Raw genomic sequence first — 22,995 nt, 5'->3', positions numbered from 1 at the left:
ATTTGACAAACAAGTTTAATTCTATAAAAATACGTAATTAACATTCCAAATAACCTTAAAATTTTTTAAATTGAATACATTTTTCCGTTTTTTCTAATACCGCAAAAAATACACTTTACCACAAATATTGCGGAATTTTCTAAAAAAAAACAAGGTAATATAAAACTAATTACATTTTTTTTTATAAATTTGAAGAATAAACACATTTTGATGAAAATTATTAAACAAAAACAACCACAAAACAAATAACGGCAGTAAATTACAGACAAAATAAAGAGCTACTCGTATTTCAGACAGTCAATGAAAAAATAAACAATAACAAAACTGTTCCATACATAATAACATGTGTTGTTGTCTGGTAGAAGAAATAATAAAAAAAAACTTTACCAAAAATTATAAGAACCTTACATTAAAGTTGTAACCAGAGAAAAAATCGATTTTTCTAACATATGTGAGGAAAATTAGAAAAACATTGTGAAAAGCACAACAATATTTACAACATTACGACAATTAACACTTAAGAACTAAAACTTACCTTTAAATTGCCAATTAACTCCATAAACTGAAGAATATCACCTAAACCTGTATTGAAACAAGGTTTTCCTGTTGAGGAATTTTGTTGTTTAGTATCTGGACATGATGCTGAAGATGAAGACGAGGGACTGTTCTCCTGACATTCTTCGTTACCATTTTGACCCTCGGATTTTTGTAGGCTCAAAGGTTCTGCAGCTAAAGAAGACATGGCAAATTGGGTTTGCTTTTGTTTGGTATTTAAATTTTGATTATGTTGTGTATGGAATTGATGAAAAATTTGCTGTTGAAAGAAATTCTGTATGCGTTGAGTACGTTGTTGTGGCTGTATTTGCTGGTGATTGTTATGATGATGATGATGTTGAGCTGTCTGATGATGTTGATACTGTAAATGATGTTGTAGTTGTTGTTGTGGTGGTGGAGGGGAAGTTTTTTTATTAAAATTTGAATCCTGCGTAATAGCTTCTTTTGCTGTTTCGCTTTTAATATACGAACTGTCAGCGTTCAGAGGCGAATACAAACTAAAACATTTGTTATGACTAGCATTAAAATTTTGTTGTGTTTGCTGCTTCAATGGCAGCTGACTAGAAGTGGTGTTGTTACTGGTATAGATATTGTTGCTGCTGCTGCTGTTAGTAGTATTTGTTTGTTGCTGTTGCTCTGACAATGATGACGTCGCTGCTGCTACTGCCTTTAAATCTCCTTTATCATTATCTACATAATTATTATGTAGTGACGTCATTAAAGTTGTTCCCACTGGTATGATAGTATTCGTTTCGGTCGTATTATTTGCACACACCGCCACATGTTTTATACTCTTTACCAAGTCTCCACCAGCTACAGTTTGATTTCGTAGCTTTCTTAGCGCTTTGATCAATTGCTGAATGGAGAGCATTTTGTGTGTGGTTTCGTTATATATTTTGTAGTATAGTTTGCGAGTAGAGAGTTTTTTTTGGTATTTTCTTTAATATGTAGCTGAGAGACACCACCAGACTTTATGATCTACAAATAAATATAAACGAACATTTAATAAAATGTAAACAAATTAAACAAAAAAGAAGTAAAAATTTATATTTGTTAAGAATATTTATAAATATGTTAATAATTTACTTGGTAACAACTAGGGTTCTATAAATCGTCTTTCGAATAATCATACAATCGACTTTCTGTCGAAAAAAGTCGAAGTCGACTATTTTGTTCCAAAAAAGTCGATAACTCGACTATCGTCTATGAAAAAAGTGGAAAAGTCGACTTTGTAAATAAAAGTCGAAAAAAGTCGGAAAGTCGGAAGGAGTCGAAAAAAGTCGAAAAGTCGGAAAAAGCCGGAAAGTCGGAAAAACACGGAAAAAGACGGAAAAAGTCGAAAGAAGTCGAAAAATTCGGAAAAAGTCGAAAATAGTCGGAAAAAGAAAGAAAAAGTCGAAAGAAGTCGAAAAGTTCGGAAAAAGTCGAAAATAGTCGGAAAAAATCGAAAATAGTCGAAAAAAGTCGAAAATAGAAAGAAGTCGAAAAAACTCAAAAAATTGCAACAAATAGAAAAAATATAAATAAAAATTTTTTTATTAATAATAATAAATAATAATATAATGTTAAATGGCAACATTATAAATTTACGCTTCAGGCAACTTTATAAATTTTTAACTCTGGTCGAAAACAGTCGAAAAAAGTCGAAAAAAGTCGGAAAAAGTCAAAAAGGTGGAAAAAGTCAAAAAGGTGGAAAAAGTCGAAAAGTCGAAAAATCGACATTTTATAAAATGAAAAAAGTTGAAATGTCGAAAAGTCGAAAAATCGACTTTTAACTAAATGCAAAAAGTCGAAAAGTTGACTTTTCATAAAATGCAAAAAGTCAAAAGTCGACTTTTCGTTTAACTATAGAACCCTAATAGATAGATATGGGCCCAGTAATGTCCCACTTTCACACAGATGCTATTCGAAACCCAAAAATTCTCAGGGTATAATTATTTAAGCGAGCGATTTTCCTTAAAAATTGTGACCTGTACATTGTTAAAACATTTTGCATGAACCTCTTGTGCTATATGTTTCATTGGTTACAAATATCAGACAAAAATTAATTAATCAATTATTACTTAACATGGCTGCTAAAAGACCGTTATAAGACCATTCAAGAAAAAAACACATCGTCAACAACTATTTTTAAACTATGTAATAGAATAAACAATGAATCATATAATATCATTATGAAACTTACTTATTTGTTGTGTGATTATCACGTTGAATATAACGGTTACATATGTAAAAGTATACAGGTGCGTGTGTGTAGGTTGTGTTTTCCTATTTCACTTTTTTGTTTTGGTTTTGTTATTATATTTTTATTCTTTTGCTATTGATTGCACTTTGCTCCTTTTAAACTCACAGACTTTTTGGCGATATATTAAAAAACAATATAGCCAAGTGTGATGTATTAATATAATTTATATTTTTTTGATTAGTTTATTTAGGTATAAAGCGAAAATAATTTTTTTTGAAAATTTCGTCAAAAAAGAACTTTTATGTAAATGGGAAGGGAGAGTGGTGTTAGAGAAAGAGAGGATATAATACAACATCAAGGCGGCAAATCAGGTATGGAAAATTGAATACCATTGCCTAAAATTGAACTAGAACAAGATTTGAAATGGAACTGAACAAGGAGAGAACTGAATTGAATTGAAGCAGTACTAAACTATAATTGAACTAGAAGTAGAACAAAACTAGAACAAACTAGAATAGAACTAGAACAGAACAAGAACAAAACTAAAACAGAACCTTAAGAAAACTAGAACACAACTGAAACAGAACTAGAAAAGAACCAGAACAGAACTAGAACCGTACTAGAACAAAACTATAACAGAAATAGAACAGAACTAGAACATAACTATAACAGAAATAGAACAGAACTAGAACAGAACAGAACTGGAACAGAACTAGAACAGAACTAGAACAGAACTATAACAGCACTAGAACAGAACTAGAACTAGAACTGAACTAGAACAGAACTAGAACAGAACTAGAACAGAACTGGAACAGAACTAGAACAGAACTAGAACAGAACTAGAACAGAACTAGAACAGAACTAGAACAGAACTAGGACAGAACTAGAACAGAACTAGAACAGAACTAGAACAGAACTAGAACTGAACTTGAACTATAACAGAACCGTACTAGAACAAACTAGAACATAACTAGAACAGAACTAGAATAGAACTAGAACATAACTAGAACAGAAATAGAACAGAACTAGAACAGAACTAGAACAGAACTTGAACAGAACTAGAACAGAAATAAAACAGAACTAGAACAGAACTAGAACAGAACTAGAACAGAACTAGAACAGAACTAGAACAGAACTAGAGCAGAACTAGAGCAGAACAGAACTAGAACAGAACTAGATCAGAACTAGAACAGAACTAGAACAAAACTAGAACAGAACTAGAACAGAACTAGAAAAGAACTAGAACAGAACTAGAACAACTAGAGTTGATCGTGAACACTACTACAACAGAACTTGCTAAAAATTTCAAATTTCCATACCTGGGCACAATAAAATTTAAATTTAATTAAAAAAACAACAACAAACAGAAAATTCATTAACAAACTTTTTGTAGTTGTTGCAAGTAAAATTTATTTTTGAATATTTTTGTAGTAAATTAGTGATTATTTGTTTATTATTGTTGAGTGTGTATCTTTTATTTTGAGAATTTATTTAGCTGCTTTTGTTTTTTTTTTTTTAATTTTATTTTTATTTCGTCTGAATGATCAAAAATTCATGTGACTGAAAATTTGTTAAATTCTTAGAAATGTAAAATATTGCACATTTTTCTTTATTAATTCTTTTAATTCTTTAAATGTCTGGCTTTATATATAGACAAAATACTTTGTTTGAATAGGATTTTAGGTTTATTTTGTTAATATTTTTTATGTATTTGTTTTTTTTTTAACAACAACCTTAGGTTCTGTTGGCAATTGTACGAATGCGGAAGAAATAATGGTTTTTTTGAAAAAAGGAAACGAATTTTCTTTTAATTACTTAACATACAATGGACATTACCAACTAAAAAATAATAACAAAAACCTTCGTTATTTTTGGATAATCTAACACATTTTCTATTTTCTTTCTTTAAACAAATATTCTTTAACGTTATTGTTGTTATTTTATTGCCACGCGCGAGGGTGAGTTTTTATTTTTTGTTTTTTTATTAGTTTTCCTTTTTGTTTTGTAATCAATGTAGCAATTGCCTCTTAACAAAACAGCTGTTGTTTTTATATTGAATTATTGCTTTTTTCTTTTTAACTGTTATTTGCTTTTCGTTTTTATCTATATTTTCATTAACTAGGTTTTTAATAGTTTTTTTTCCTTTGTTTGTAATTTATTTTATGAATTATTTATTTACTTATAAATTAATATATTACTTTTCACTATTAATTAGCACTATTTTAAATAAATTTTATGTACCAACAGCAGCTATTGAAATTTAATTTCTATTTTTTGAGTATTTTTATCGTGAACCGTGCACACACGGTATTTGTTGGAAAAAAATTTACATTTACCTTGAAAATTATGTATAACGTTGCCATATGTTCGGTTATTTCAAATGTCAAAAATAAGAAGTTGATTTAAAGATTGGGCAACATTGCTTATTAATAAAAGGAATGATGCCAGAATTTGTTTTTAAATAAAGACGTTACATCTTAACAATAGTTAATGGGATTTGTTAGTGTCTAGACTCTAGAGAAAAACAAATGTATAGATGCCAAACAACCGAAATGATTTAAAAAAACCTTGGCTGGTTTATAGTAGTAATAATATGGCGTTTCATAAAACGAAAGACAAACATTTTCGTTTACTTGTGTATTGTACAAAAATTTCATTCACTGGACTATTTTAGTCTGAATTACAGTAAATGCTTTAATCTAGGGTTCTATAGTTGAAACGAAAAGTCGACTTTTCGACTTTTTGCATTTTATGAAAAGTTGACTTTTCGACTTTTTGCATTTAGTTAAAAGTCGATTTTTCGACTTTTCGACTTTTTTCATTTAATTAAAAGTCGACTTTTCGACTTTTAATATTTTATAAATAGTCGACTTTTCGACTTTTTCAACTATTTTCGATTATTTTCGACTTTTTTTTCGAAGCCAGAAGCATAAATTTATAATGTTGCCATTTAACATTATATTATTATTATAATTATTATTTATTATTAATAAAGAAATTTTATTTATATTTTTTCTATTTGTTGCAATTTTTTGAGTTTTTTCGATTTTCTTTCCGACTATTATTTACAAAGTCGACTTTTTTCATAGACTATAGTCGATTGTCCGATTTTTTTCGACTTTTTCTGACTTTATTAAACTTTTTTCGACTCTATCCGACTTTTTTCGACTTTCCGACTTTTATTTACAAAGTCGACTTTTCGACTTTTTTCATAGACGATAGTCGAGTTATCGACTTTTTTGGAACAAAATAGTCGACATCGACATTTTTCGACAAAAAGTCGATTGTTCGAAAGTCGATATATAGAACCCTACTTTAATCTGGAATAAAGAATGAACAAAAGTATGATCTATGTATTAGTAGTATAGTGTAGATTATAGACTATTGTCTGGACTATAGACTGTGAAATATTCTGCACTATATACTAGACTGTACTTAAGACTGGACTGTAGACTAGACTATAATCAGGACTATAGTCTGTTCAATAATAAATATAGACTATAATCTGAAGAGCTTTATAAGAAATTCATTAAATATTTTATTCAATAATATTATATTTTATTAAATATAAAAAAAGAAAGTATAAAAAAACTTATTTTAAGGTAAATTTGCCAGCAAATTATCCATATCGGAATCATCCATTTCCATACGCGCTGCATCAACATTACTAGCAGATACTTCACTATCGCTAAATTCCAAACTATAGAATTCCTTTTCTTTAATTTGTTCATCTAGCGACGTTTCGCCTATAAAACACAAACCCAACTCATGGCGTACAATGACTTCATGCCAAAATTTGGCCATACGACGATTTACAACTTCGGTTTTTATCGATGAGATCCAAGTGTTATAATCATCGAATGCATTAAAGATAAAACAACGCTTGCGATAGACATTTAATGCTGCAACTATTTTATCCACATTAATTTCGGCAAATGATTCGGGTTTAAATATCAAATCTCTGATAACGGCACGCATTTGTGAGGCATAATGATTAAATTTAACATCACGCTGTGTACTATTCTTGATGGGAAATACACAGGCTTTAAGTAATAGTTCAAAGTCTTCAGCCGGTGCGGCAGAACGTACATGATCAAATGATAGTTGACTAGCCGAGGTAGATGCCTCTTCATCTAGTGTTTGTGTTAGACGCGCCATTTTAATTTTTTCCTCAGCTTTAGCTTTCTCCAACCAATCATTACTTATTTTCAAGGGAAATACACGTTTTACTTCTTTGGCAGCATCTTTTGCCTTCTCCTCAATTTGTTCGGGTACTTTCCAAAAGATTTCAGCAAAATTTTTATCTTTTAATATTTCCTCAAAGAACTCATCATCTTCACTGGCTTTACAAAGTATTTTACGTTCCATTAAATCCATAAAATTCTTCTCGAAAATATGAGGTAAATTATTAAATGGCAGTAAATCTTTCTCTAGTGTTTCTCTGGGTGTTTGGGAATCTTTAGTTTCTATGGTTAAGTCCATACTATCGATTAGATTATCAATGGCATCTAATTGCTCTTTAGAGCATTCACTTTTTTTCGATGCCAATTTAGGAAACTCAAAGAAATGATATTGTTCATAGTAAGCCAAATCGTACATGTAGAATGAGGCAGGGCTGTCATCTTTGATCTGAAAGAAATAGAATTATAAAATCACATGAGATTAGGATTTGTGGAGGGGGGATTTGGAGAAATATTCTACATTTAAACCTCTTCATTAATAATCGAGATATAAGAGAACAAGTTTCTGGTATAAATAGTTTTTTAGATTTTTAAAATTATTGTTTTATTGAGAACAAATATTGTCATTTAAATTTTGTAAATATGTATAGACAAATATTAGACTTACCTCATTTGGCATCAGAATCACCATCTTTGGCCTATTAAACATTTCACTGTAAACTTTCCAACACAAAATAACTCGTTCGGCTTTCAACAGTACCCTTACTAAAGCATTATTGTTTTATTGAGAACAAATATTGTCATTTAAATTTTGTAAATATATATAGATAAATATTAGACTTACCTCATTTGGCATCAGAATCACCATCTTTGGTCTATTAAACTTTTCACTGTATACTTTCCAACACAATATAGCTCTTTCCGCTTTCAAGAGTACCCTTACTAAAGCATTAATTATTTTCGCCGATCTAGTATCATCACGTTTGTGTATAATCATATACACAGTATCACCACTGTAATATTCATCATACACCGATTTACGCGGTATAAAACCCATAAATGTCAAACCGATTGGTAGTTTAATTTTATCATCATTAGCTGATTCATCGTAAGGTATAGGTGTACCACCCAACATATAACCTTCCATTAAATCATCCTCATTTGGTGTAATTCTATTGCCATTTATAGAATAACCCCATTCACGTGTAAGTACCTCATCATCTTCATTCCATACCTTTTTCAACTTAATGGTACATTCATTTTTGGCCGCAATTATACCGGTTATTCTAATGTTAATTTTTGTACCAATACGTAATTCACTATTCCAGGTCCATGGACGTTTATTATCACTTTTGGAGATGAAAAATTCCGCCTGTTTTAGGTTACTTAATTTTGCATTACATTCGGGTACAAGACGCAAAGCATATTTTTCATTTTCAACTTGTTGTTGAGATCTTTTGCCGGAATTAATTATGGCTTGTGGTAAAAAGTCATTCGCTTCATTATCAATATAAGCAATATTAGGGGAACTGGAAAAAAGTAACAGTAAATAGGAATTTAAATATTTTCTTAAGTCTAACACTTACACCACTATCAAGTCTACATTGTGTTCCAATAGACTTTTAGTAACATCCTCAAAGCAGTCATAAGAATTAATACCATCATTAAAATCATAAAATAATACCAATCTTAAACGTTGTACTTTCTTATTTCTGCAATTATAAAAAAAACATTGTCAAACTAAATGTAAATCCCTTCAAAACAAAACCTACTCCGAACCAGCTTTTAACATACTAAAGGCCACCACTAAAGCATCTAACCATTCTCCTTTATCTGTTGCCGTTTCATTGACAAACTGATAGAAATTCATAAGCAATTGCCACGAAGGTATTTCCATTTCTCCAGCATATTGAGTGACATTTAAATAGCCATCGTGACATACATTTGTATTGACATCATTAAAGGTACGCTGAGTGCCTACCAAAACAAAGGACATATAATCCTTTTTTGCCGTACATATCTGTTCAAAAAGTTTAGTTTAAATTGTAATTGATAATGACAGTGTAGAGGAGCATATAGAACTTACTTTACGTTTCATAATTTCTGAACAGCATTTTATGGATTTTTGTTTAAAATCCTCTGGTGTGCTTTGACGAACATCGAGAACAAATATCATATATTCCTGAAAAGGTAGAGAATTTGTAGAATGTTAGGAACATATCCGGAAAGGTCAATCGGTAATTTTGTACTTTTTCTAGGGCCTGTTTTGCTTCCGGTAGGTTAGTAGTTAGTATTTTAGTATGTCAGATGAGACACTAATAAAAAGATCTACCAAACTATCCAGATTAATGTGGGTAATATAGTATTCTATAGTGTGGATTCTAGTCTTAAGTCTGAACTGTTGTATACAATTTACATTAATGTTCAGCATAAATGTTCACAATCATTAATCTTGTGTCATGTTCCCAAACAAAAATTTAAACTTCTTTTGCAGCTTTTTATTTTGCATAGGTCCTAGCGCATTTTTTACAAATGTAAAATTAACAACTAATTTATACATTATTTACCTTATTATAAGCCATAGTTTGATTATATTCCAATTAAACTTTATGTTTCAATAGTGTAAATAAATTATATTGTGAAATTGTGCAGCAAACAAATATTTAAAAACAAAGCAAGTATTGCCAGATCGTAGAATTAGCGGTTTGATTTTCTCTCTCTCTCTCTTCAGCTGTTTAGGCAGATCTGGTGTTACTGAAATATTAAACACTTTTAAGAAATTACCTAAATTTACTTATAATTACAACTATAAATGGAGATATGAGGCTATACTTTTACCGAAATTATATATTAATTTTTTAATAATAAAAAATATGTAAGTAATTCCTAAATTTATAATAATTTCTCTTAAGTCTAATTGTTTTAGAAACTAATATTATATGAATCACTCTGTTATAATTTTGGCAACTATTTTGTTTTGTTTTCTTTTTCTATTTTTTCCGTTTCTATTATTACTATGTGTCAATGTTCTCTTCTCTTTTGCGTTTTAAACAAACGAAATTATTTGTTGAATTTTATCAGCATTTCAAAATAAACCAAACAATTGAACCAGTGAGACCGGCAGCAATATTAATTGGACGAATAATGGCTACAAAAGTAGATGCAGAATTTGCAAATTTCGAGGCAAAAATCTCCCTCAACAATCCAGTGACGGATTATGTCAAATTGATGGATGATAAAATGAAAGCTGACGTAATAATGCCCAATGATGTGTATGATGAATGCTGGAAAAAAATTTCGGCCGCTACTCGGGAGGCGGTATGGAAATTGTTATTCGAAGCTGGTGAGAATACTGTACAAAAAGAGCAATTGGAAAAGGCAGCGGAATTATTGAAAATGCACAAAGAGGACGCATGTTTTTATCAAGCCTCCGACTATAATAGTTGGATTGTGGGTGTAAGAGATGAACTGTTAAAACGTAAAATGTTGGAATTTTGGAAAAATGTTGTAGTACAAAAAGAATTAGGTCCCTGCTGGGCTAGAGATTCTGATCTTTTCGATGATGTTGATGATCCAGAACCGGCTAATTTTTATAAGTTTGCAGACTGTGAAGCACCCTGGTTGAAAAATAAAGCTGCATCAACAGCTCCTAATGTATCTGACCTATTGGCTTCATCACTCCTCCATAAGGAATCACCAAAAACTGATAAAACTTTAAAGAAGCTAAGCATGCAGACTCCCGCCGATGATTATAAATATAATGTTGAAGCTCAGGGAGAAATTGATGGTGATGATGAGGAGGCCTATAAGCAAATATTTGCCGAAGCTAGAAATATGTTATGGCAGCTGCTTTTTGGAGAAAGCTCTTTGACAACAGAGAATAGTAAGAAAGCCGCTGAGCTTTTAGAGCTATATAAAAGTGATGCATGTTTCTATTGTCCTTGGGATTACAATGATTGGATTCCCACCGTAAGAGATGAGCTTTTGAAAAGAAAATATTTCGACTTCTGGCAAGATGTAATAGTGAAGAAAGAATTGGGTTTATGCTGGGCTCGTGATTCGGATTATTTCGATGATATGGAAGATAAAAGACCTATGGAATTTTATAAAGTTGGAGAAGATTATATAAAACAGCAAAAGAAATAGTTTAAGAATTTTTGTTATTTCTTATGAATCTAGTTATATAAATCGCCTATTGTATATCCATACGTATTTGATACAGCTACTATTAATATTAACAATAAAATTGTTTATTTTTTAATGAAAAAATTTCATTTCTTTTTTGTTTTTTGAAATGAATCTAAAGATAAAAATATATCTTTAAATATTAGAATTGCATTATTCTTAGAAATTTTTTACATTTAGTTCTAATAATAGTTAATAATGTGAGATGAATCAGTAAATTATATATATATATATATTATAAATATTTGTTGTTTTTTTAACTAGAAGCACAATTTTTCAGCTGTTTAAATATTTATTGGAAAATGACATGACATCATTTTATGCAAATTACCTGAAATAACCGTTATAATTCAAAATGTTTATAAAACTAAATAAATTATCTGTTACCCTGTTGTAGAGCAAGAGACGAGTGTTGCCAATTAAATTAAACTTACTTTGTTTTAAAATTTGTTAACAAATATTAAAATAAGTTGAAATTTTCGAAATTTATTGAAAACTGTTATTATGTTTAACATGAATATAACAAGATCGGTTGAAGCATTTCCATTAAAATTTATTATTACTTTTATATATGGCAATTTGAGCAACTGGTATTTATTAGGGTTCTATAAATCGACCTTCGAATAATCGAACAATCGACTTTTTGTCGAAAAAAGTCGAAGTCGACTATTTTGTTTCAAAAAGGTCGATAACTCGACTATCGTCTACGAAAAAAGTCGACTTTGTAAATAAAAGTCGAAAAGTCGGAAAGTTGAAAAAAGTCGAAAAGTCGGAAAAAGTCGGAAAGTCGGAAAAAGTCGAAAAAAGTCGGAAAAAGTCGAAAGAAGTCGAAAAATTCGGAAAAAGTCGAAAATAGTCGGAAAAAGTCGAAAAAAAGTTGAAAAAAGTCAAAAAGTCGGAAAAAGTCAAAAACAGACAGAAGTCGAAAAAACTCAAAAAATTGCAACAAATAGAAAAAAAAAAATAATTTTTTTTATTAATAATAAATAATAATAATAATATAATGTTAAATGGCAACATTATAAATTTACGCTTCTGGCAACTTTATAAATTTTTAACTCTGGTCGGAAAAAGTCGAAAAAAGTCGGAAAGTCGAAAAGTCGAAAAGTCGAAATGTCGGAAAAAGTCGAAAAGTCAATTATTTATAAAATATTAAAAGTCGAAAAATCGACTTTTAATAAAATGAAAAAAGTCGAAAAATCGACTTTTAACTAAATGCAAAAAGTCGAAAGTCGACTTTTCATAAAACGGAAAAAGACGAAAAGTCGATATTTCGACTTTATGCCATAAGTCGACTTTTCATAAAATGCAAAAAGTCGAAAAGTCGTTTTCGTTTCAACTATAGAACCCTACTTTGACAGCTAGAAAAATCAGGCGAATTAAGAAAAAAATTATCAGCTAATTGATTAACACCACCTTATATATACGCCTTGCTTTTATATATGGCAACTTGAGCAACTGGTATTATTCTTATAATATTTAACATGAATCAATCTGTTATTATTAAACATCTGTTTTGAAAGTATTTTAATTTTGCGCTGCTCTTCTTCTTCTGTTTAATATTTTCATCAGAAAACGAAAACAATTCTTTTATAAAATGGAGACTTCTATTAATAAAAAATTTAATAATTTAAATTTAAATAATTCCAAGGAATTAATGGACTCGACAGGTGTTCCTTTTATTAACCCTAACTTAAAACAGATATCAACTCAAACACCACTAGAAGATTATGACCACAATATGACAGCTGAAACGGACTATGAATACGTTAATGATGATGAATTTGAAAAATATGGCTTTTGGTATACATTTGCCCAGGCTCGCAATACAGTATGGAAACTTTTATTTGACAAAACAACCTTAAAAGAAGAAAACTTTAATAAAGCCGCTCAACTTTTAGAAGACTACAGATGCGATGCATTCATGATAATGCCAAGAGGTTATAATCTTTGGATACCCACTGTTAAAGGTGAACTTTTAAAAAGAAATTATTTTCATTTTTGGCAAAATGTTATAGTGGATAAACAATTGGGATTATGTAATGGCATAGATGCCAAATTTGCTGATGACATGTTGGATGGTAAAGATCCTGAAGAATTTTATAAAGTAGCGGAGGATTTTATCGAACAACAGTAGACAAATTAGTTTATGAAATATGTGTTACTTGTAGATTCCGTATAAACTAAAAATTAAATAAATTAATTTTTGATGAAATCCTTTCCCGTATTAAAAAATTTATTGGGATCCTTACCATCTAACTCATCATCATCAAATTTTGTATCAGTACCGCAGCATAAACCTAATTCTTTGTTTATTATTATCTCTTGCCAAAAAAGCCATAAAAGTTCATCTCTAACGTTGGGTATCCAAAGATTATAGTCCCTTGGTGACAACATTAAGGTATCTCGCCTATGATATTCTAAAAGTTTTGCGGATTTATTAAAGTTTTCAACACTTAATTTGGATTCTTCAAACAAAAGTTTCCACACTATTTTCGGGCATGGGCAAATGTATTCCAACAGCCATATTTTGCAAATTCATTATCCTTTCGTGTATTCATAGTCCATCTCAGCTATCATATTATGCCCGTAATCTTCCACTGGCGTTGGGGTGGTTATTTGTTTTAGAGCATTGTTGATGTAGGGTACACCTGTGCAGTCCATTAGTTCTTTGGTCTTTATTAATAGTCGAGTCCATTTTGTGAAGTAATGTTGTAAATACTGGAAGTTTGAAATAGTTGGTAGGTATTTTTAAAACTCTTTCGTTTTATGATGAAATTGGAAAATTTTTTAACCAGATGTTTATTTCAAACAGAATGACTCATTGACAGATTCATGTGTCCTCTACTCGATTGCTATTTAAGTGGATATATAAATGATACATATGCCTAGGAGTAACTAACTTTAGCATTAATGTAGGGCCACGATCGGCAACAGTGTTTTTTGGCCGTTACTAAATTTACACAGATTATACCCGACATTGTAGGGTATAATAAAAAACTGATGATATAAACAGAGTGAGTCATTAACAAATATTTTAATTAACATTTCAATGTTGCCAATCTATAACTAAAATCATTTTTGAGTTACCCTAACTTGCTAGTAAATTTCATTCGACACATAGATGGCGCAACATATTATAGTTACCGTTTTTAAAAAAATTTAAAAATACTGCAAAAATATTTTAAGTTTATATTTTATGAAAATTTCAAAGATTTTATATAAATTCCGAGTGTTTTCCCAACCGATTTTTCCGCTTAATTCGAAATAAAGCAATCACAGATTCCATTGTTTTCCAGTTTCATAACAAAATAAAAATATTTTTAACGTTTTTAAGCAATAACCTAGTTTTTGGGAAGTTTTATAGTTAAAACAAAAAGTCGACTTAAAATAAATAAAAAAAAAATTAAGAAAGAATTTAAAAAAATAAGAGAGTGATCAATAATAATGCTATTTAAAGATTTGAATATGATTTTCTAATATGATCTTATTTTCTTGATTGCATCGTTATTGAAGGATCTCCAGTCGACTAAGCTTGCTTTCAAATATCTTTCCTTAACCCTCACAACTTCTTAGCAATTTTAAACTTTTTGTATTCGTTTTCTGTATAAAATAAACTAAAAACATGTTAACTATTTACCATTTACAAAGTCTTAACAAAGTTATAACAATTTTCATTAAGTGTGAAAATGACAATTTGGTAACGAACAACAAACAATCAGCAACAACATGTAGAAGTAACAGAATTCACAATAAAAAAATTGGAAAAAAATAGTTTTAACTAGCAGTGGAAAAAGCTAACAAAACTATTTAACATGCCAAACTATTGTAGTTTAAGACAAGAGTAAAAAAAGAACATCATGAGATGAGGTAACAAACAATAGCTGTTTTAGAAACACGAAACATAAAACATTCAAGATGTTAGATGAATGACGAATAGAAGAAGCTGTACCTCGAGTAACAGAATGAAAAGTCTAGTCTATAGTCTAGACTGTAATCTAGTCTATAGTCTAGACTGTAGTCTAGTCTATAGTCTAGACTGTAGTCTAGTCTATAGACTAGATTACAGTCTAGTCTATAGACTAGATTACAGTCTAGTCTATAGACTAGATTACAGTCTAGTCTATAGACTAGATTACAGTCTAGGCTATAGACTAGATTACAGTCTAGTCTATAGACTAGATTACAGTCTAGTCTATAGACTAGATTATAGTCTAGTCTATAGACTAGATTATAGTCTAGTCTATAGACTAGATTATAGTCTAGTCTATAGACTAGATTATAGTCTAGTCTATAGACTAGATTTATAGTCTAGTCTATAGTCTAGATTATAGTCTAGTCTATAGTCTAGATTATAGTCTAGTCTATAGACTAGATTATAGTCTAGTCTATAGTCTAGTCTATAGTCTAGTCTATAGTCTAGTCTAGTCTATAGTCTAGTCTATAGTCTAGTCTATAGTCTAGTCTATAGTCTAGTCTATAGTCTAGTCTATAGTCTAGTCTATAGTCTAGTCTATAGTCTAGTCTATAGTCTAGTCTATAGTCTAGTCTATAGTCTAGTCTATAGTCTAGTCTATAGTCTAGTCTATAGTCTAGTCTATAGTCTAGTCTATAGTCTAGTCTATAGTCTAGTCTATAGTCTAGTCTATAGTCTAGTCTATAGTCTAGTCTATAGTCTAGTCTATAGTCTAGTCTATAGTCTAGTCTATAGTCTAGTCTATAGTCTAGTCTATAGTCTAGTCTATAGTCTAGTCTATAGTCTAGTCTATAGTCTAGTCTATAGTCTAGTCTATAGTCTAGTCTATAGTCTAGTCTATAGTCTAGTCTATAGTCTAGTCTATAGTCTAGTCTATAGTCTAGTCTATAGTCTAGTCTATAGTCTAGTCTATAGTCTAGTCTATAGTCTAGTCTATAGTCTAGTTCTAGTCTATAGTCTAGTCTATAGTCTAGTCTATAGTCTAGTCTATAGTCTAGTCTATAGTCTAGTCTATAGTCTAGTCTATAGTCTAGTCTATAGTCTAGTCTATAGTCTAGTCTATAGTCTAGTCTATAGTCTAGTCTATAGTCTAGTCTATAGTCTAGTCTATAGTCTAGTCTATAGTCTAGTCTATAGTCTAGTCTATAGTCTAGTCTATAGTCTAGTCTATAGTCAAGTCTATAGTCTAGTCTATAGTCTAGTCTATAGTCTAGTCTATAGTCTAGTCTATAGTCTAGTCTATAGTCAGTCTATAGTCTAGTCTATAGTCTAGTCTATAGTCTAGTCTATAGTCTAGTCTATAGTCTAGTCTATAGTCTAGTCTATAGTCTAGTCTATAGTCTAGTCTATAGTCTAGTCTATAGTCTAGTCTATAGTCTAGTCTATAGTCTAGTCTATAGTCTAGTCTATAGTCTAGTCTATAGTCTAGTCTATAGTCTAGTCTATAGTCTAGTCTATAGTCTAGTCTATAGTCTAGTCTATAGTCTAGTCTATAGTCTAGTCTATAGTCTAGTCTATAGTCTAGTCTATAGTCTAGTCTATAGTCTAGTCTATAGTCTAGTCTATAGTCTAGTCTATAGTCTAGTCTATAGTCTAGTCTATAGTCTAGTCTATAGTCTAGTCTATAGTCTAGTCTATAGTCTAGTCTATAGTCTAGTCTATAGTCTAGTCTATAGTCTAGTCTATAGTCTAGTCTATAGTCTAGTCTATAGTCTAGTCTATAGTCTAGTCTATAGTCTAGTCTATAGTCTAGTCTATAGTCTAGTCTATAGTCTAGTCTATAGTCTAGTCTATAGTCTAGTCTATAGTCTAGTCTATAGTCTAGTCTATAGTCTAGTCTATAGTCTAGTCTATAGTCTAGTCTATAGTCTAGTCTATAGTCTAGTCTATAGTCTAGTCTATAGTCTAGTCTATAGTCTAGTCTATAGTCTAGTCTATAGTCTAGTCTATAGTCTAGTCTATAGTCTAGTCTATAGTCTAGTCTATAGTCTAGTCTATAGTCTAGTCTATAGTCTAGTCTATAGTCTAGTCTATAGTCTAGTCTATAGTCTAGTCTATAGTCTAGTCTATAGTCTAGTCTATAGTCTAGTCTATAGTCTAGTCTATAGTCTAGTCTATAGTCTAGTCTATAGTCTAGTCTATAGTCTAGTCTATAGTCTAGTCTATAGTCTAGTCTATAGTCTAGTCTATAGTCTAGTCTATAGTCTAGTCTATAGTCTAGTATATAGTCTAGTCTTTAGTTTAGTCTATAGTCTAGTCTATAGTCTAGCCTCCAAATCTTAAGTTCCATCTTAAAAATTATTTTTTTAAAGGACCACATTTAATGTTTACAATTCGTAGGGTATAATCAAACATATAATCATTGTCTCCAACTTTTAGTCAACACTTTGTACAATTCATTTTGTAGCATTACTGTGGCATCACATCCAAGTGGCTGCAACCAAAAACTTAAATTGTACATGCCATTCGTCTGGAACAACACAAGTCAAAAGAACACCTCGAATTACATGTCGACATAAATGTTTTGTGTCACCATTTATGAACACTACTTTAAGTATTAAACTAACAAATAGTTAAAATTGCTGTTATAGCTGTTGTTTTTATTTTAACTATTTAAAAATGTACAACATCTATCTAATAACGAAAACGACCTTAGTACAAAACATTTTTTTGTTTCTTTATAGTTCGTTGGTTTGTTTTAACAATAACATCATTGAAATTGCATGAATACAACTCGTAGTATTTACTAGAACAGAGTACATGCTCTTGTAAATGTGAACAACATAAACAACATGCATTACTTTGAACAACACAAAATTGTATAACTATGTACAGACATGATGCTAAAGTTGGCTCATCTTGGCCATGATCATGTTAGAAAAGAACACACAAACCAACACCAAAGTTATCAACTGAAACGAGGCAAAGAAAAACAAGTAATATTTCTATATTCGGCTGTGCCGAATCTTATATACCCTTCACCAAGTATGTTTAAAAAAACACAGCTGAATAAAACCAAATACATCTCCACACGCACATGTACATCTTTATCCAATTCACAGTGTTGTTGTTGCTTTTTTAACAAAGCCTTAAAAAAAATGTGGCTTTTTGGATGAAATTTTCAGAGGTTGTTTCGGATTTTTGCTCATATTTCCGTTATTTAAGACTGATTTTGCTGATTTTAAATAGCGATCTTATCGCAAGCATGTTTAATAGAATTATTGAAGATTCGGATCTCGCCGATGTCTGGGGACCTCTTAAAACTGATTTCAACAGAAAGACAGACAGACAGACAGACGGACATGGCTTATTCGACTCCTCTATCTATAAGGATCCAGAATATATATATATACTTTATAGGGTCGGAAAATTATATTATAGAAATTACAAACGGAATGACAAACTTATATATACCCTTCTCACGAAGGTGAAGGGTATAATTAAAGAAAATTTGCTGCCAACACCATAAGGTAGTGTAAGGGTACCTACGTGTACCTCTACAACATTTTAAGATGTCATGTATAGGTTTTTTCTTTTTGGATTCTCTACTAGTAGCACAAACACGAATATTGTTTGTATGTTTATTTAGTTGCTTACTTTTTCTCTTCATTGTTGTCGTACTGATCACCTCGCTCACCTTACACCACCTGCATGATAAGTAGTCGTCTTTTGGACAAACGATGCTGGTGGCTTAAGACAACAACATGTTGCTGCTTCTGCTGGAGAGCTGTACTAAAAGAAAAAACAAAAAAGAATCATTTATTGTTGTTACTTTAAGTCTGACAACATCATGTTGGTACAGATAGATTTTTCCACTAGCTTTTCATGTTTTATGGTGGCAGATATGTTGTTTGTTGTAAAGTGGGTGGGTACATTTGGAAATGGTTAATACTTTAGATTGACCGATTGATTTAGAATACGCGTTTGATTGTCGAAACTATTGCGGAGCAGTTTCTATGAGTTTCCACAACCGATTTCTCTATGTTTTGTTGACTCGACTGCTTTGGGTTCCCGTGCATATTTTCAGCAAACACGACCCTAAGTCCTAAGTGGAGGACGATTTATCAGCTGTTTTGGGTTTTCTTGACTAAAGAAAGTTGAGTATTCTTCATCGCACATTTATTAACTTTGAGTTTGAGGATCGGTAATATCCTAGTAGGGAAAGTCTTTTGAATATATGAACTCAGTTGTGGAATTTCCTGAGTAATCGATTGTTTCTGTTTTCTATGTATTGTTCTTATATAGGATGATGAATCGACTGTACTGCGATCTTCTGAGTACCTTTTCTGTATTGAAATCTGAAAAAAGTCCACTTCTTGTAGAAGACAATTAACCGACTATCTCAGAGATTCTCTCTGGCTTACTATGGCTGAGGGCAACAAAACATATAACTAAATCGTTTGGATCTTGTTTAAGTGAGGATCATATTTCGATCTCATGATTTATAGTCTTTCTAAGAAGGCAGTACGATATACTTTGACTTATGGATGTTGCCTAATTGTCAATGATTTTAATTTCCCGAGGCAATGTACTTGCAATGAATGATGACGCAGAATATTACCCTCAAGATAGATATAAATGAACATACAGTAATTAATGTTATCACTACTTACTAGTAATTAATGTTATCACTACTTACTAGTAATTAATGTTATCACTACTTACTTCTTACAGACTGATCTACAGTTAAGACGGCAGATGGACTTATAGTCAATACCAAAAATTGATCTATATTCTAAACGAGAACCTTTGTTAAGGTTGCAATTGATCTTGACTGTATTCTCGATTACGCAGAATATAAATTCATAAAGTTTTATTAGATATAAATGAACAGTAGTATCGTCTATATTCAACTTAATGGTCTGATTCACAGTCAAAACTATAATCAAGGCTACAGACTGATCTATAGTCAAGACTAAAAACTGATTAAAAAAATATTTCTATTGTCAATACTTTAGATTAATCTATAATTTAAACTTTGTACTATTCTTTAGTCAAGATTGCAGACTAATCTATATCCAAGATAATAGGCTGATCTTTTGTAGAGACTATATACTGATCTATAGTCAGGACTATGGATTAAAACTAATTAATGTATATAGATTTGCCTTTAGTTATGGCTTAAAATTGAACCATTGCAAAGACTATAGACTGATCTTCAGACTAGACTGTAATTGATCTACAGCCAAAGCTTCTAAAGTCAAGATTATAATAAACTTGTTAGACATATTTTGATCCATCCATAAAACTGTAAACGCTAACAACAACAAAAAACAGAAACCATAATTCACTAGATCAAAAGTTAAAGGATGTTGAGGAAGATCAAAAATACGAATAAAATTGAATTGTCGAAACAATTTTCAATCTTCCCACCTATAACAGTTATGCATGTAAAATTTATTTGCCATATGTACATATCTAATTCAGAAGACACACACACACACTCATACTTATTAAAATGATCATAGCCCGTGTAACCATCATCATATGTACGTAGTATGTTATCTAGTTCCACCAATGCTGTTGTAGTCTTTTTGCTCCTTTGCACTTTTTGTTGGTACTACTATATTAACCATTACAATACATACAGTAGCTATTGCTGGTATTATTTTTTCGAGCTGCTGTATTTCTTGTCTATAGCAACTTACTACTAGCATAGTATTTTTTTTTGTATGCATAAATACATTTTTATTTGATATTGTCTCGATATGTTTTGGATTTTTTGTTGTTATGTCGTTGTTTTTTTTGTTTTTCTTACTTACAACAATATCGTTTATAGTTGTTGTCATTTTGTTAATACACAGGATCATACATACTATTACAATTTTATTGAACAGCAGCAGCAGTAATAGTTGCGGTAGCTTTTGCTAACATTTACTTACAAGTAAGCACTACAAATACGACTCTAATAATAGTCGTCGATACGAGTTGATGTTAATGTTAAAGTGTTTGTTAAGTTTGTTATTTAAAAGTGATTAAGAGTAGTAGATGTTATTGCTCGTTGTTGATTGTTGTTACTGTGTCTCTAATTTGATTTAACGTGTTATTGTTGTTGGCTTTATTGTTTTTTTCCTTGGTTTAAATATAACAATTTGTTATCAATTATGTTATATTCATAGTACGCTAGACATACAAGAAAATGGATCTGTTGTGTTCACTTTAGAAGTACAAGTACGTGAAAACATAAATGTCCATTTGAAGAACAGGGGCCAAAAGGATGAAAATTCAACTTTTGAGTGAAAGCACAAAAGTTCATTTTCTGTCTAAACTAGAAGAGCTGGAGCCAAAAGGATGAAAATCTGTGATAAATTTTATTTCATATTAAAAGTCAACTTTTGAGTGAAAACACAAAAGTCCATTTTCTGGCTAAACTAGAAGAGCTAGGACCAAAAGGATGGAAATCTGTGATCACTTTTATTTCCTCACAAAAATCAACTTTTGAGTGAAAACACAAAAGTCTATTTTCTGGCTAAACGAGAAGAGCTAGGGCCAAAAGGATGAAAATTTGTGATCACTTTTATTTCCTCACAAAAGTCAACTTATGAGTGAAAACACAAAAGTTCATTTTCTGGCTAAACTAGAGGAGCTAGGGCCAAAAGGATGGAAATCTGTGATCACTTTTATTTCCTCACAAAAATCTAATTTTGAGTGAAAACACAAAAGTCCATTTTCTGGCTAAAGAGCTAAGGCCAAAAGGGATCACTTTTATTTCCTCACAAAAATCAACTTTTGAGTGAAAACACAAAAGTCTATTTTCTGGCTTAACGAGAAGAGCTAGGGCCAAAAGGATGAAAATTTGTGATCACTTTTAATTCCTCACAAAAGTCAACTTTTGATTTAAAACACAAAAGTCCATTTTCTGGCTAAACTAGAAGAGCTAGGGCCAAAACACAAAAGTCCATTTTCTAGCTAAACTAGAAGAGCTAGGGCCAACGGGATGAAAATCTGTGATCACTTTTATTTCCTCACAAAAGTCAACTTTTGAGTGAAAACACAAAAGTCCATTTTCTGGCTAAACTAGAAGAGCTGTGATCACTTTTATTTCCTATTAAAAGTCAACTCATGAGTGAAAATACAAAAGTCCATTTTCTGGCTAAACTAGAGGAGCTGGGGCCAAACGGATGGAAATCTGTGATCACTTTTATCTCCTCACAAAAATTAACTTTTGAATGAAAACACAAAAGTCCATTTTCTGGCTAAATTAGAAGAGTTAGGGCCAAAGGGATGGAAATCTGTGATCACTTTTATTTCCTCACAAAAATCAACTTTTGAGTGAAAACACAAAAGTCTATTTTCTGGCTAAACGAGAAGAGCTAGGGCCAAAAGGATGAAAATCTGTGATCACTTTTGAGTTAAAACACAAAAGTCCATTTTTTGGCTAAACGAGAAGAGCTAGGGCCAAAAGGATGAAAATCTGTGATCACTTTTATTTCCTCACAAAAGTCAACTTATGAGTGAAAACACAAAAGTTTATTTTTTGGCTAAACTAGAGGAGCTAGGGCCAAAAGGATGGAAATCTGTGATCACTTTTATTTCCTCACAAAAATCTAATTTTGAGTGAAAACACAAAAGTCCATTTTCTGGCTAAACTAGAAGAGCTAGGGCCAAAAGTGATCACTTTTATTTCCTCACAAAAATCAACTTTTGAGTGAAAACACAAAAGTCTATTTTCTGGCTAAACGAGAAGAGCTAGGGCCAAAAGGATGAAAATTTGTGATCACTTTTATTTCCTCACAAAAGTCAACTTATGAGTGAAAACACAAAAGTTCATTTTCTGGCTAAACTAGAGGAGCTAGGGCCAAAAGGATGGAAATCTGTGATCACTTTTATTTCCTCACAAAAATCTAATTTTGAGTGAAAACACAAAAGTCCATTTTCTGGCTAAAGAGCTAAGGCCAAAAGTGATCACTTTT

The 22,995-nt window shown here is 30.9% G+C and overlaps 4 protein-coding genes across 4 annotated transcripts in view; 2 read left to right on the top strand and 2 right to left on the bottom strand.

Annotated features, from left to right (window-relative positions):
* Window positions 1–3,227, bottom strand: part of LOC111689403 — an 8,144-nt gene extending 4,917 nt beyond the window's left edge. The window contains exons 1-2 of the mRNA XM_023451876.2: window positions 2,741–3,227; window positions 536–1,533 (exon numbers count right to left, since the gene is read on the bottom strand). Coding sequence (XP_023307644.2) covers window positions 536–1,426 — 891 coding nt within the window. The 5' untranslated portion in view covers window positions 1,427–1,533; window positions 2,741–3,227. The remainder of the gene's footprint in view (window positions 1–535; window positions 1,534–2,740) is intronic.
* A 3,019-nt stretch (window positions 3,228–6,246) lies between these two features.
* LOC111689404 (X-ray repair cross-complementing protein 5) lies at window positions 6,247–9,643 on the bottom strand. Its single transcript, XM_023451877.2, has 6 exons — window positions 9,489–9,643; window positions 9,008–9,103; window positions 8,694–8,941; window positions 8,508–8,633; window positions 7,766–8,450; window positions 6,247–7,369 (listed from the first exon to the last, which is right to left on the bottom strand). The coding sequence occupies exons 1-6, from the start codon at window positions 9,501–9,503 to the stop codon at window positions 6,338–6,340; spliced, it is 2,202 nt and encodes a 733-aa protein (XP_023307645.2). The 5' UTR covers window positions 9,504–9,643; the 3' UTR covers window positions 6,247–6,337.
* Window positions 9,644–9,933: 290 nt separating this feature from the next.
* On the top strand, window positions 9,934–11,348 carry LOC111689405. Its single transcript, XM_023451878.2, has one exon. It carries the CDS (start codon window positions 9,946–9,948, stop codon window positions 11,065–11,067), a length of 1,122 nt encoding a protein of 373 aa, XP_023307646.2. The 5' UTR covers window positions 9,934–9,945; the 3' UTR covers window positions 11,068–11,348.
* A 1,217-nt stretch (window positions 11,349–12,565) lies between these two features.
* LOC111689406 lies at window positions 12,566–13,472 on the top strand. The gene has a single exon (XM_023451879.2). The coding sequence runs from the start codon at window positions 12,704–12,706 to the stop codon at window positions 13,241–13,243; it is 540 nt and encodes a 179-aa protein (XP_023307647.2). The 5' UTR covers window positions 12,566–12,703; the 3' UTR covers window positions 13,244–13,472.
* Window positions 13,473–22,995: the final 9,523 nt, after the last annotated feature.

This window comes from Lucilia cuprina, chromosome 2 (genome assembly GCF_022045245.1).
Source record: "Lucilia cuprina isolate Lc7/37 chromosome 2, ASM2204524v1, whole genome shotgun sequence".
NCBI classification, from domain to species: domain Eukaryota; kingdom Metazoa; phylum Arthropoda; class Insecta; order Diptera; family Calliphoridae; genus Lucilia; species Lucilia cuprina.
Note: the sequence above shows the minus strand (reverse complement) of the source record. Positions and strands in the feature narration are given on the sequence as shown.